The sequence below is a fragment of the Phaethon lepturus genome, unplaced genomic scaffold (genome assembly GCF_000687285.1).
Source record: "Phaethon lepturus isolate BGI_N335 unplaced genomic scaffold, ASM68728v1 scaffold8431, whole genome shotgun sequence".
Taxonomy (NCBI): domain Eukaryota; kingdom Metazoa; phylum Chordata; class Aves; order Phaethontiformes; family Phaethontidae; genus Phaethon; species Phaethon lepturus.
Window position 1 is genome coordinate 9,115 of NW_010519870.1, and position 13,240 is coordinate 22,354.

At 43.8% G+C, this 13,240-nt stretch overlaps 1 protein-coding gene across 1 annotated transcript in view; it reads left to right on the plus strand.

The window, feature by feature from the left end:
* The first annotated feature begins 3,629 nt into the window (after positions 1–3,629).
* UMODL1 (uromodulin-like 1) overlaps positions 3,630–13,240 on the plus strand; it is a 53,400-nt gene continuing 43,789 nt past the window's right edge. Inside the window, exons 1-2 of the mRNA XM_010297194.1 lie at positions 3,630–3,705; positions 8,502–8,744. Coding sequence (XP_010295496.1) covers positions 3,630–3,705; positions 8,502–8,744 — 319 coding nt within the window. The remainder of the gene's footprint in view (positions 3,706–8,501; positions 8,745–13,240) is intronic.

Here is a 13,240-nt window from a genome sequence, read left to right on the forward strand (position 1 = left end):
TGCTAAAAAGTCTGTCCCCATCTTTCTTAGAAGCCCCCTTTAAGTACTGGAAGGCTGCAATAAGGCCCCCCTGGAGTCTTCTCTTCTCCAGGCTGAACAATCCCAACTCAGCCTGTCCTCACAGGAGAGGTGCTCCATCCCTCTGATCATTTTGGTGACCCTCCTCTGGACCCGTTCCAACACGTCCATGTCTTTCCTGTGCTGAGGGCTCCAGAGCTGGACACAGGACTCCAGGTGGGGTCTCGCCAGAGCGGAGTAGAGGGGCAGAGTCACCTCCCTCGACCTGCTGGCCATGCTGCTTTGGATGCAGCCCAGGATAGGGTTGGCTTTCTGGACTGCAAGTGCACACTGCCAGCTCATGTCCAGCTTTTCAGCCACCAGTAAATAAAATAATGCAAAGCAAGAAGAAATGTTCTAGCAACCGACCTCTTTCTGTCAAACTCCTAGCCTAAAGAAGATCAGGATCTTCTAAGTGGCTAATTCAATCAAAAGTGAATCCATCTAAAGAAGTAAATGCCTAAAAAATATGATGAGAAAGCCTGATGTCAGCCAGAATATTCCAATTTCTGATATTACAGTCTAGGAGAGTCAAATCCCATCTCTAAAAATCTGCTTCTTGATCCTGTAAAATTATCCGTGAATGGATTTTGACATGGCTTTTATTGTCACAGCCCTTCTTTGTATAAATTGCATATTTTAGATCAATTCAGACACTACAACGGTAACTGCAGAAAATATAGACAACAAAGCCAGGTGAACTCATCAGCTTCAGGGCCTGGAGCCAGGAGGACTGTGAGAAGCTCCTTCCAGAGTGCACTCCAGCTCACTACCAGCACCGCAGAGCCAGGGCTTTTGTTCCACTAAATATCTCCTTCTTTGTTCCTCTCCATTGACCTTCCTCACCATGAAAGCAAAAGTGAGCAAATTTTGCACTGACGTCCTAAGATAACACCTAGTTGAAAGGAACAAGGGATAAAAGACCAAAACTTTACCCATGAAGTATACCAACGGTTACTAAAAATACATTTTTATGTAATCAGCCACGCACGTACAGGTAGTGAGTTTTCCAAAATGACTGACGGAATCTATCTAGTTTCCCTGCAGGAGACTTTGTATTGACATGTGCTGAGTAAGCTCAACTCATTACAGCAACTGCAGTAATATGAAGAAAGAGCACATGCTACTGCCTGGCATGCAGGGCATCATCTGAAACTTACTGCAGTTAACGCAGTGCAAGAATATGTCTGGAAGATGTGGAAATGGTTGTGCAGACGTAGGATGCATACTTGATTGCCTGGGTGGTCTCTTCCAGTATCTGCATTGCTAAAAAGCTAAGTTGCTGTGTGCCTAAATGCTTGTAACACCAAAGAAATAATGCAGATATGAAAACAGAACCTCAAAGAATTTGCAAATTGCAAGGTGAATCCTGAAATCCACATAACTTGTGTATCCTTTTCTTATTTAGACTAAACACCTATTGACTTTACTTAGTTTTGATTGAAAAGGAGGTTCTGCATATTCCTTATTTAGGAACCCTTTCATTCACTACTCCAATAAAATTGCAACACACTGTTAGTTCCCTCACCCTGAACATAATCCTGCTCCAGCTGCCAGCCATGAGACTGAGCTGTAAATATGTAAAGTTTTATCCGTGTTTTTTAATAGTCCTAAAGATGAGCGGGTACACTTAAGTCTTTTAGAATGGGGATGTTAGTCCTTTACTGCAATTTGGAGGATCATACTTCAGCCATAGAAGTCCTCAGTGGTGAAGATGATGACATTTGTTTTATAGCTAACTCTGGAAAGCGGCAGCTGCTTAAGACATATGGCAACCCCATCCGGCAATTTAGGATTGTAAGTGGAAGACCCCAAATGCAGTCCAATTCAGATGCCAATCTGGAATTACCTATATTTGAATTTGGCCAGGAGGACATACACTTCTTGCAGAGTCAAGTCATTTCTAAGGGCTGAAGATCTTTTTTTGTGAGTGCTAGCTGAAAAATTTCAATCAAGATCTTTTTTCCAGAAAATTTAGATTGTTGGGAAAAAAAATAGGCCGTGAAGAGAAATAGTTGCATGTTGAACTTCACTGACTTAAGTCCTTTTTTTAAAAATTTTTATTTATTAGGATTTTTTTGAGTCAGATTGCATCCTCCATATAGCCTACAGCCAGGGTCTCCCTGTTGCCTCCTTGTGCTGACAGGAGATGTAAGTGGTGCAGCTGGGGGATACAGCCTGACTAGACGTCCTGGTGCATGCAGGAGAAGGAGTGCTAAGATACACATTCTCCTTACACATAGCAGAAATATTTCCAAACCAAAATATATTTTGGTTGGAGTTTTTTTTGTTCTCCTCTACCTATTTCCCCATTTTCTGCAAAACATTTTTCAGCTGAAGTTTGGGCAAGCCTTAATTCCGCCCCCCCCCCCCCCCTTTTTTTTTTTCTTCCTGATGTGCCTGATATTTTATTTTCCAAGCCAGAGGAACAGCTCACAAGTGCCTCGACACTACAGGGAGCCCTGGACCTGCCCTCTGCCAGAGGATCTGAACCATCCAGCAGCTCCCCGCTTGGCCCCGCACGTTCTCCAGGGCCCCAGCTCTCCTCCCTCATGAGCGCTAACATGGTGATTGCCCGGCGGGGGTTTACAGAAGCGGTATTACTGATATTCTGAACATACACAAATGAGAGGGTTTGTGGTTCAGGCTCCCTTTACATCTGGCTCTTTCATCCACGTGAAATTGTCTACAATACTGTAATATGTGTTTAAGTGCTGATCTGAACATATCGCCTCGGCTCCAAGAAGTGTACCTGTGGTTTTCTACACTTCAGCGTCAGCTCCTCATAAAATACCGTATTGTGTTTACTCCTTTTCTTTGCATGAGCCAAGTGATATTGCACTGAAGTTATTGTCCTGCATTGTAAAGCTGCAGGCACATCTGTCTTGGGAACATGCCTTCATGATTTACACAATGAAAAGAAAGGGATTTTGGTTTCTCAAATCTCATGATTCATGCCCTGCCTAATAAGGTTCTTGTTTGCCTAGCGTTGTTCTGGTTTTTGTGACGCTGAAACTGCAATGAAATGAGGAGCACAGTGAGAGCAGCTAGAGAAAGAACTTAAATTCAGGAAAAACCACTGCCATAGACAATTGCTTTTACTCTTAGTTTGTTTTCAAAGTACAGAATTAAAGACCTAAAAAATAGTATCACCCAATGTGTGGGCAGAAACAAAATTCAAGATGCATATACCTGACATTCAAGGCATGTAAAGCTGGCTCCTAGTTGTCAAGTGTTCAGGGTGCGAGAGGGAATAAGTGCTCAGAAGGATAAACATGGGCTAAACCAGCAATTTTGAAATGCCTTTTTCTCAAAATGAGGCAGGGAGGGGGGGCAAGCTAAGCAGGTAGAAGAGGCAGGTTCCCCGGGGAGAGGGCGAGGGAGAGCGAGCTGGCGAAACTCCCACTGGAGCCTCTTTGTTTCTGTTGCCAATACTTATCACCCACCTGCAAAAGGTAAAAAAAAAGAGAGCACCTTTTCCCCTAATCCAAAAGCCTGCACGTAGGGACGATCGAGCTCTATTGCCTTGGAAACGAAGCGATAAGAAGGGCTTATCCAGGATGGGCAATATGATGGCCAGGATCACTCTCATTTCTGTTCTCATCCTCTGGGCAGCCACACAGCAGGGAAGGGGAAATGAAATTACAGGTGAGTGATGCAAACCTGGTCAGAGGACCACAGCTGTTATGTAGGACAGCTTAGGTTGGATGTGGGATACCTCTTTACTTGAAATAAACCGGCCAAGGTGGCCACTCTGCAGAGAACTGGCAATGTTTCAGCGGCCATTTAAGAATCCTCTGCTGATAATTCAACAAAGAAAATCTAACCAAGCCAAAATACAACCTTTGTCCCCAACTATTCATCCCCAGGCAAAAGCCTTGTCATTTCCTTTGTGCCAGAAATGAATAGGTTTGCTGCTTTTTGCTCAGTAATGTGCAAATTTTTAGGAAAATTGTATTTAAAATAAACTTCTGGAGGAAATTATGTGGTAATGTACCTGGCAAATTCCTAGAGATGCATAAAATGAAGCTGTAGAAGACATGTTTAACTTTCATCTATGGTATGGGCTGTAATTTGGAAAAACCTGACCCAGTTGCTAGGTTGTAACTGCTAAATTAAATCCTAATTTGCTCTTAATTTCTGATTCAATTTATTTAGATGAGAAGAGACTGTGATTTTTGGCTGCTTTTTGTTGCATGTTTTTACTTAAGTGGTTTTGCAAGTCTCAGTTAAAATACAAACCGTGTTTCTTAAAGCCTTGCAGACTTTTCTGTTATTCTGTCAAAATCACAGCTGAAAAAAAGGTTTCTACAGATTGGGGATCAGCAGAACCCCCATTCTAGTGCCATTTAAAGTCAATGCTCTTGATTTTAAAAAGAATTGGAATATCCAGAAAAATTGAGCCGTTAATCTGTTTTTCTTCATGTTTTGTAGCCTTTGCCTTTTAAAGCTGAGTTTGAATCTGTCCTCTGTGAGCCTGTTCCAAAGGATTACTTTTAAAGTTATGTTAAGAGAAGAAAGGGGCTTGTCTTTGGCTCTTGCTGTTTTCCAGCAAGAAAAGATTTTGCAGATCCCAGCTCACAGTTGCTTCTCTGGCACTTGAGCAGTGAAGTTTCCGGAATTGCAGCTAAGCTTGTGGCATAAATGCTATCACGCATTTTTTTACTGCTCATTTTTTGATCATGCTCTGGGTTTGACCTCGAGTTACAAGCAGCCTGCTCCTACGCAGACTTTCCTTTCAGCCTTTCCTCTCAGTATTTGTTTCTATTAATGAAGTATTTGCTTTAATTCTTTCTGCTCTTGCTTAACACAATAAAATTTATACTTTCCCTGACAGTGCTGAAAGCTGGTGGTTGCTAAGATAAAAACCTGAACTCCAGAGATGACAGGCGCAACACAGCCGTACTAGCGTCAGGTGGCTGCCTTCTCCTGCCTTGCGACTGGCTTCAGCTTTGTGTTGCTGGAAACAACAGCCAGTGCATTTTAATTCCATTTGATAGTGCCATAATCCCATAGATGGAGGTAATGAGAACGGAGAGCCAATTTGGTAAAGAGCCCAAATTGATCTAAGCCACATTGCTCAGAAGGGAAGTGCAATCAGCAAGTAACTGCACTCTGTGGGTGTTAAAGGTTGTTTTAAAGGGTAGGGAAGTGATGGATGATGGTAAGGTTGGTGGTGCCTCACCTTTTCCTGTCACCTTTGGTCTAACCTCTTGCAGCAAGGGTATCTTTTTGTACCACCATAGCCATATCTCAAACCTTCTCTTTTGGCTTTGGCAGCCTCATTCTATACCTAGTATCAATGTTTAAGTATGAAATATGATTTCATATCTGCTCTGGCAGCTGTAGCTTCTAAATATAAACTGTGTCTAATTCTATACTGTTTTATTCTCAGTTTCATACCTGTATTTATGTTGCACATTGCTGTAGAGCCTAAGCCAGCTCAGCTGACTCTGGAATTCTTAGCTTTCCAGTGCTATGTCCTCGCTGCAGCCGCAGCTCTGCACGGACAACACGAATCTTCTCTCTTCCAGTGCCGGCTTTGCTCTAGCTGTGCTAATACGTGAGCTCCGGAGAAACACAGGGATCACAGTGACAAGGAACCAGGCTGAGCTCTTCTCCCTTACCTGCCCTTCCCCGCTCTAACATAATTTTATACAGTAACAGGATAAAATGAGTATGAGTCCTTAGTTTCTTTTTCTCATTTCCACAGAACAAAATTTGTCCTGCTCCTCCCACCTTCCTTGATCACCAATAGATCTTTGTGCACTTTCTCCAGATAGAGACTAGATCCAAAATGATTTAGGTACTCTTTCCATCCTGCTTTAGGTAATTAGCCATTCAGGTCCCAAACTAATGAAAAAAAAAAAACTGAAACAAGGTTTATTGTGATTTTTTTTCCCCATGCCTACACATCTAGAAGCATTTGCCAGGGTACTTATTCTTGGAGCACTCCTAACATGTGTCAAGAGAATGCTTTATAAAATGCAATGACAGCTACCTGTGTCTTGTAAGGCACTTGTGCCTCATGTGAAATGGTGATCGATCAAATGCATTGGATAAAAAGCAGCCCTTGATCTCTGATTTCTGCTCCAGAACCCACATTTGTTCTCTTTTCCTCTCTCTCAGGTGGATGACCTAAATTTAGCCAGGGGAGGGAGGCCACCTTACTTTCTCCGTCTCCCTTCACCTTCAATTCCCTCCTGTGCAGTGACCTACATGCCAAGACTGGGCTTTCATGGTCCTGGTCAGACCTCTATTCCAGGCACTGGGGTCCTCTCCTGGGTCAGCCAGGGTGTGGGTTTCAGGCCTTCGGCTTGAGGCAGGCTGGGTGTCTTCCTTCCTGCCCTTCATGACCCTCTCTTTTCACTCCCATCTAAGGGACAAAGAACAGCCCTGGTGCTTTTGAGTGCTGTGAGGGACTGTCAGCTGCTGTCTCTGGAGCTAGCTTCAGGGACCGGACACAGAGCTGCCCTGCTTGAGGCTGGGGAGGAGGAAGAAGCAAGGAGTGGGATTTCCAGATATGCCTTTATTCTTGAGATTTTCCTGCTGACAGCAGCACAGGGATCCCTGGAGCCTGCTGGGAGGTCTCTTGCTCTCACCCCATCCCCTGTAGCACACCCCGGCATCAAACTCTGCCTTTTGGGGCAGGATGGAGGCATGGGTGGGTTAGGCAGGGCAGGGCTGGACTCCCAAGGGGCCTGATGCTCTCCCTGCCTCTGGTCAGACAGGAGTTATTTACAGTGAGGAGGGAAGGCTGGGGGTGGTCCATGGTCAGTCCCGGCTACCTGCTCCTTCCTTCTGCAGTTCCCAAGTGCCCTCGTCCGTGAGGAGGCATCTGTGCCTCCATCTGGGAACTGCACCAAGCAAATCCTTTCTTCCTCATGGCCTTCTGAATATCTAAGGCAGGGGATATCTTTCACACTGTTCTTATTTGAGCAGTTGCTAGGATTAAGGCTGGAGGAAGACCTTCTGGGTGATTTGGTTGAGCCAGCTTATTGTGGCCTATGGTATCTATCTCATGCTTTCTTCTGGACTGTCCTTGCTCTACAGGATTGTCCTGTTCAAAGCTCTTTTACCAGTCCCGTTCAAATTGCACAGATATCTTTTGTTTAGCTGGAAGGCTAGATGTGATAAAAGCACATAATTCCTAAGAATGTGACAATTTTTTTTCCTTGAACTTTTTTTTACATGTTTCATCATTTCAGGCAGGAGATAAGCTGTACCAATAAGATAAGCTGTAAATATTTTAGTGGTATGCTTGTTGTATATACTATGTTAGCTTCAGTTTGTCTGTTGACTGGCCCTGACCTCCTCAGAAATAACGATCCTGCCAAACTTGAATCCCTACAGCTAATTCATATTTATCCTTATGAAAGTTTCTTTTGCTTTGTCTAAAGGATGATAGAGGCATTTTAATTTTATCCCATCTATTTCCCAAATGGGACTCAGGGTGACTCAGCCCCTCTGGCTTCTATAACACGAAGAGCCAGCCTGATGTCTGTGACATGATTGTAGGTTGCTTACTGCTAATTCTTAAACTCCATCTGGTTTTGTCACTGTTGTTGTTTGGGTTTCTTTGTGGTGTAGGGTTTTTTTTCCTGCTCCTGCTCAAGTATTTCCGTTTTAAGTGAAGCATGTAACAAGTTCGGTCCTCATCATGGCTGGTTTCAGAACTCCAGAAACTGAGTCCCATTCCCAGATCTGTGTGAAATTATGTAGTTAATGAACTTATTACTGACTTCATTTATACTGAAGTCAATGAACCACAGCAGCTCTCAAAGGGCCTGGTCTAATACAGTCTGCTACAAATGCAGATAGGCGAAATAGGAGTTCCAGGAATACCTTTTGTGTCAGATACCTGAAAGTCCTTCCCAATGATGCATGAGTACCCAGTTTTAGCCTAGGGTGATGTCTGAAGGATGTCTTATTCCAGACATCTACTGTGACTCATCTGCCCATGAGATCCTCACCCTTCATTCCCTTTATAGTCAGCAGAGAAAGACAAACACTTTGGCAACGTGAGCCTGGAATGGACATCTAAAATATTTGGATGACTCTGTCCTGGAAGTGCCTGTTCTTCTCTGCTGTTAATTTCTATTAACTTATATTAATTTCCTTTATATTTTTATTTGAGTTAAATTGCCTTTTTTCTGCTTTGCACCTGAAAGCACTGAGAGGTCTTTGAATTTTCTGCCAATCTGCATCTTTTTATGACTGAAGTGATGCCTATGACAAGCAGTCACTACTAATTCTTTCTTCTGTCCGTTTTCTGAAGTGATGTTCTTCTTATCATCAGCCTTCTTGGAAATCATTCATCTGTGTTGGTTCTGTCACTGCTTTCTCATAACAGTATTTTTAACTAGATAGTGCAGGGAACTTATGCTCTGGGGTGAGAAGTTAGTGCTGATCCCTTTCTTTCCCTTTTTTTTTTACCTCCCTAGAAAAAGGCCTCTCTTTGCTAGGGTACCATCTGTGCAACTATAGCCTGACCAAAAATGTGTTTAAAATGGTTGCCTACCAAAAGTCCTATGAGAAAAGCACTTCCTGTGGAGGATGGATACCATGGATGGTGTGTCCCCGGATGTACTACAAAACACAGTATCACACTGTTGAAGTCCCTGAAACCATCACTCTTACAGATTGCTGTGAAGGATATGAGCAAGTTGGACTCTACTGCTCTTTAGGTAAGTTTTAGTCAGATTAATACTTGAAACAAATGTCTGATGGAAGAGGATTCACTGAAACTGAGACATGTAAAGGCTTGATTCAGTTCTGGGCAATAGGTTCCCATTCACTGACATCAGTGGGTCTGCAAAAATCTGCAGTAAACTTGGTCTAACATGGTAAGGAGCAGGCATCCTTTCCTCCAGAAAGACTAATGCTCTTGATTCTTGCTCTTTGCCACCCCTAGTCACAAATTCACTGAAGTTCCAGGTGAGCATGAAGAAGGCATCTGCTTGTTACCCCTACAAGGGCTCATTACGTGTCCTGGTTCAGGCCAATATCTGTGGCAAATTGCAATAACTCACGTAGCCTTGCCTGGTGCTGTGTCTGCTCTGAGCATGCTTGCATTTACAGTAGGAGCTTTCTTCTCAAAAGTAATTCAGGATGTACTAAGACAACATCTCCTTTCATTTGGAGTAGGGTCAGTTCCCAGGAGGCAAACCCAGTTTTGGTGTTAATGTAAAACAACCTGTGACCTCAGGACAAGTTGGTGCCAAACGCTTTCCGATCAAAACTACATTAGGGCTTCTGAGGGCTTCCTTGGTTACTTAGGGCTATGTTGCAGGACTGGAAACTGGTGAACCTTTTGGTGGATCTGATCTAACATCTAAGTTCTAACAGGACTCTACTTGGGAAGACTTCATCTTTGACTCAAGATGGAAGCATTTTCCCCTTCCCACATCAGAACTACCAGTTGTCAACAAGAAATCGCTAATTTTTAGCAGAACTCAAGTCATAGGTGGAAGGGATTCCTTAGGGAAAATAAACTTTTTTTTTTTTAATGAATAAAGCCACATGCTTTTAAGCTGTACAGGCATCTTGTATTAGCTAGGCCAGCATTGAACTGTTCCAGCATCCAGAAAAGTTCTGCTGGACATAATTTTGTCTCCTATTTTCAGTAGAACATTGTATTTTCTCCATTTCCCCTTTTCAAGTTACTGTCCTGGGAATTTACATAGTCGCAACACTTACTTAACAAAAGATTGAAAAGGAATGGTCCTATTGCAGCCCTGGTCCTCGCTTTGGGTCATAAGATTTGGGTGACTCAGTTCTATGGGAATGTCCCTGAACTTGCTCCTGCATCGGATCATATAACATGACATGAGAGGGTGTGAGCCATATGTCTTGTAATGGGATCTATAAAGAACAATGTGTTCATCCTGCTTTTAAGTTGCTTCAGAGCATTGGAAAATGAACTCCAAATAATTTTTGCAAGGTATTTTCTCAACAGTCACTAGTAGAATATTGTGTCTAGCAGGAAAATTCCTTTAACAGAAAGATGGGAACACAGAAGTGGTTCTTGTGTTTTACTTCTTCTTAAAATGATTTGTTAGAGAAGAGGAATGAAAGCAAAATGAGATACACATCATCACTCATTTATTGTATCCTGCAATTGTTTGGCTCTGTGGCTGTTGTGGACTGTCAGCCGGGGCAAAATATGACCTGCAGGTTATAGTATGTCCAGTCAGTCTTCTCAGACTGCTAGTGGACCCGCTGTTGATTATACGTATTTTCCAAGCAGCGGTTCCACGCTGGGGAAAATCTCCAGTAGATCTAATTAGTGTTGAATAGTCACTTCAGTAAGGTCTTTTGGATATACACGCATGTGCATACATGTGTGCACATATGCATCAAATGACAAGGCCGAGAAGCAATTGGAGAAAATTGCTTTTTAATTCTGTAGTACAAGGAAATAGCTGTGTCAGCTAAATGTTGAAGAGTCACTAGCTGGTTGTGGTTGTCTCTATTTGCACAAGAAACTCTCTGAGTGATCAGGATTTTCAAGGTGTTTCAGAACCTCTGAAAATCAAGACTGTCTTCTTGAGTGGAAAAAAAGGCTTCCTGGTAACACTTTATATATTTTTTCCTAGTATAATTCTATGCCTTTTAAGAGCATCTCTAGGGATACTTTTGGCTTGAGAGCTGTTGATGAGTTTATTTCATCTAACATTAACAAATCTGTAAATCTCTTGCAAAACTTAGCTGCAGAATTTCCGCTCTGCTCTTGCCACATTGTTGATGAACACTCTGGGCAGGTTTGTCCACAAAATACTGTGGTCACCTTGACTCTTTTTCCTGTCAAAGTTAATTTGGGAATATTTTAAACCATAAAAGGATTTGTATGGCTTCTAGGTGATTTCTGTGTTTACATTATTCCGGTATCTTTGCTTTTCAGGTCATTAGTCATAAATTCTGTGAATGGTAATGCACTGTCTAGACACAGTCTTAAATAAATGATGAAAAGAGAAACTGGAACTGCTGAAATTGCTGCACAGCATGCTGTTGAACTACTGTTATTTTCTTCTTGACGTTATCCATGCTGGCATGCTCTCCTGCCAGGAGTGGAAAGGTCTCTGTGACCTTTCACAGTAACCTGCTCCTGGCCACTCCCCACCTTTTCTTCCTAGGAGGAAGTATTTACCCCTGCCTGGGATATGGCAGACCCCACTTTTCTTATTTCTTTACTGTTGTTGAAAAAGAAGTCTATGTCATTAGTCAGCTTGCTCTGGTAGTTCTCAGTAGTTGCCTATCAATCCATTAGGGTAGTATTACACATGCACACACAAATTACTTCAACTTTTTAAAAATAAGAATTGCAAAGTTATGTATCTAAAAGTTACAAAGTGCTAGAATTAATTATAAAGGTAGAATTAAATGAGAACAGTCTTTGTTTCTTTTCTTTGTGCCTATGCATGCAGATTAGTAAACTCTTAATTATCTGATCCCGCACTGCCTTGCCCCAAGGACCATGTTTCCATGTGGTGCTCAGGGAGGATGGAGCCCCTCTAAGGAGCTTCCCAGCAGTGCATCACCCCGGACTCTGTGTTCAGTGCGTGGTTCAGTGCTTTGTTGAGCCTCTCTCTGAACATAGAATTATTTATCACCTCTTGAGGTGAATCCTGGGGTGATTCACAGACAGCAATTTGTCTTCATGAAGCCTGTGGGAAGGGAGGTTCTCTGTCTCTCACAGCTGGGCAACTGAGCTGCAGAGAGACTGAGATCAAACCATTTTCTGTGCCCCCTCTTAGACACCTAGGTTGTGGTTTTCTTTTTTTTTTTTTTTAAATTTCTTTTGATTTTGATTTTCAGAGTGCTTAGCGCTGCCTTTAACAACTTGTGTGGTTGGAGCGCAGAGCCTCGTGTCCTCCGTGGTAACTGTGAGCAGTCCCCTGATTGCTGAGCAGGTCCCAGGGCTGCAGGTCAAGTTCCTGGGCTGGGGCCTTGCAGAGCTTGCATGCAGATGTTTGCAGGCTGGGTCTCACCAGAGCAGCGGGGAGCTGCAGCACGGCTGTCCCCCCTTCTTGGGCTGTCACCAGAAAGCCATGGGACAGTGGTGTCACCATGGGCATGTGGGCAGCATTGCAGCATCCCCCTCAGGGTGGGAAGAGGGGGATCTCACCCAGAAGCAGGTGTCTCTGGCTGCCCTGTGGTTTGGGTCCCTTGTGTGCCCCCAGTAGCCACAGAAATGGGATTACAGATGTCGGAGGGTACGTCCCTGCCAATTCCCCATGGTGTCTGCTTATGGGCCTCCTGTCCAGGAATTGTCTTGTCCCTCTTTGAGCCCACCATAGCTGTCAGCCTCCACACCCTCCTGGGCTGACACATTGCAGAAGTTCACTCTCCTTTAGGTAAAGAAGTGCATACCCATTTATTTTGGGCTCTGGTGGTTTCTGCTTTCACCTTACTCCCCACCTTTGGGATTTTGTAAACCTTGATCATATCCCCTCAGTCTTCTCAGACAGCAAAAAGTCCCAGCCTTTTCAGTAGTCTGCCCTTGCAATTTGTCTGCTCCGTTCAGTTACTGACCCAGTGCCTTTCCCAACTGCATTAGAATCATAGAATCATTTAGGTTGGAAAGAACCTTTAAGATCTAGTCCAACCATTAACTGAGCACTGCCAAGTCCACCACTAAACCATGTCCCTAAAAGCCACATCTACGCATCTTTTAAATACCTCCAGGGATGGTGACTCAACCACTTCCCTGGGCACCCTGCTCCAATGCCTGACAACCCTTTCAGTGAAGAAAATGTCCTAATATCCAACCTAAACCTCCCCTTGTGCAACTTGAGGCCTCTTCCTCTCATCCTATCGCTGGTTACTTGGGAGAAGAGACCAACATCCACGTCACCACAACCCCCTTTCAGGTAGCTGTAGAGAGCGATAAGGTCTCCCCTCAGCCTCCTCTTCTCCAGACTGAACAACCCCAGTTCCCTCAGCCGCTCCGCACAAGACTTGTTCTCCAGACCCCTCACCAGCTTCGTTGCCCTTCTCTGGAAATGCTCCAGCACCTCAATGTCCTTCTCATAGTGAGGGGCCCAAAACTGAACACAGGATTCAAGGTGCGGCCTCACCAGTGCCGAGTACAGGGGCACAATCACTTCCCTGCTCCTGCTGGCCACACTATTTCTGATACAGCCCAGGACGCTGTTGGCCTTCTTGGCCACCTGGGCACACT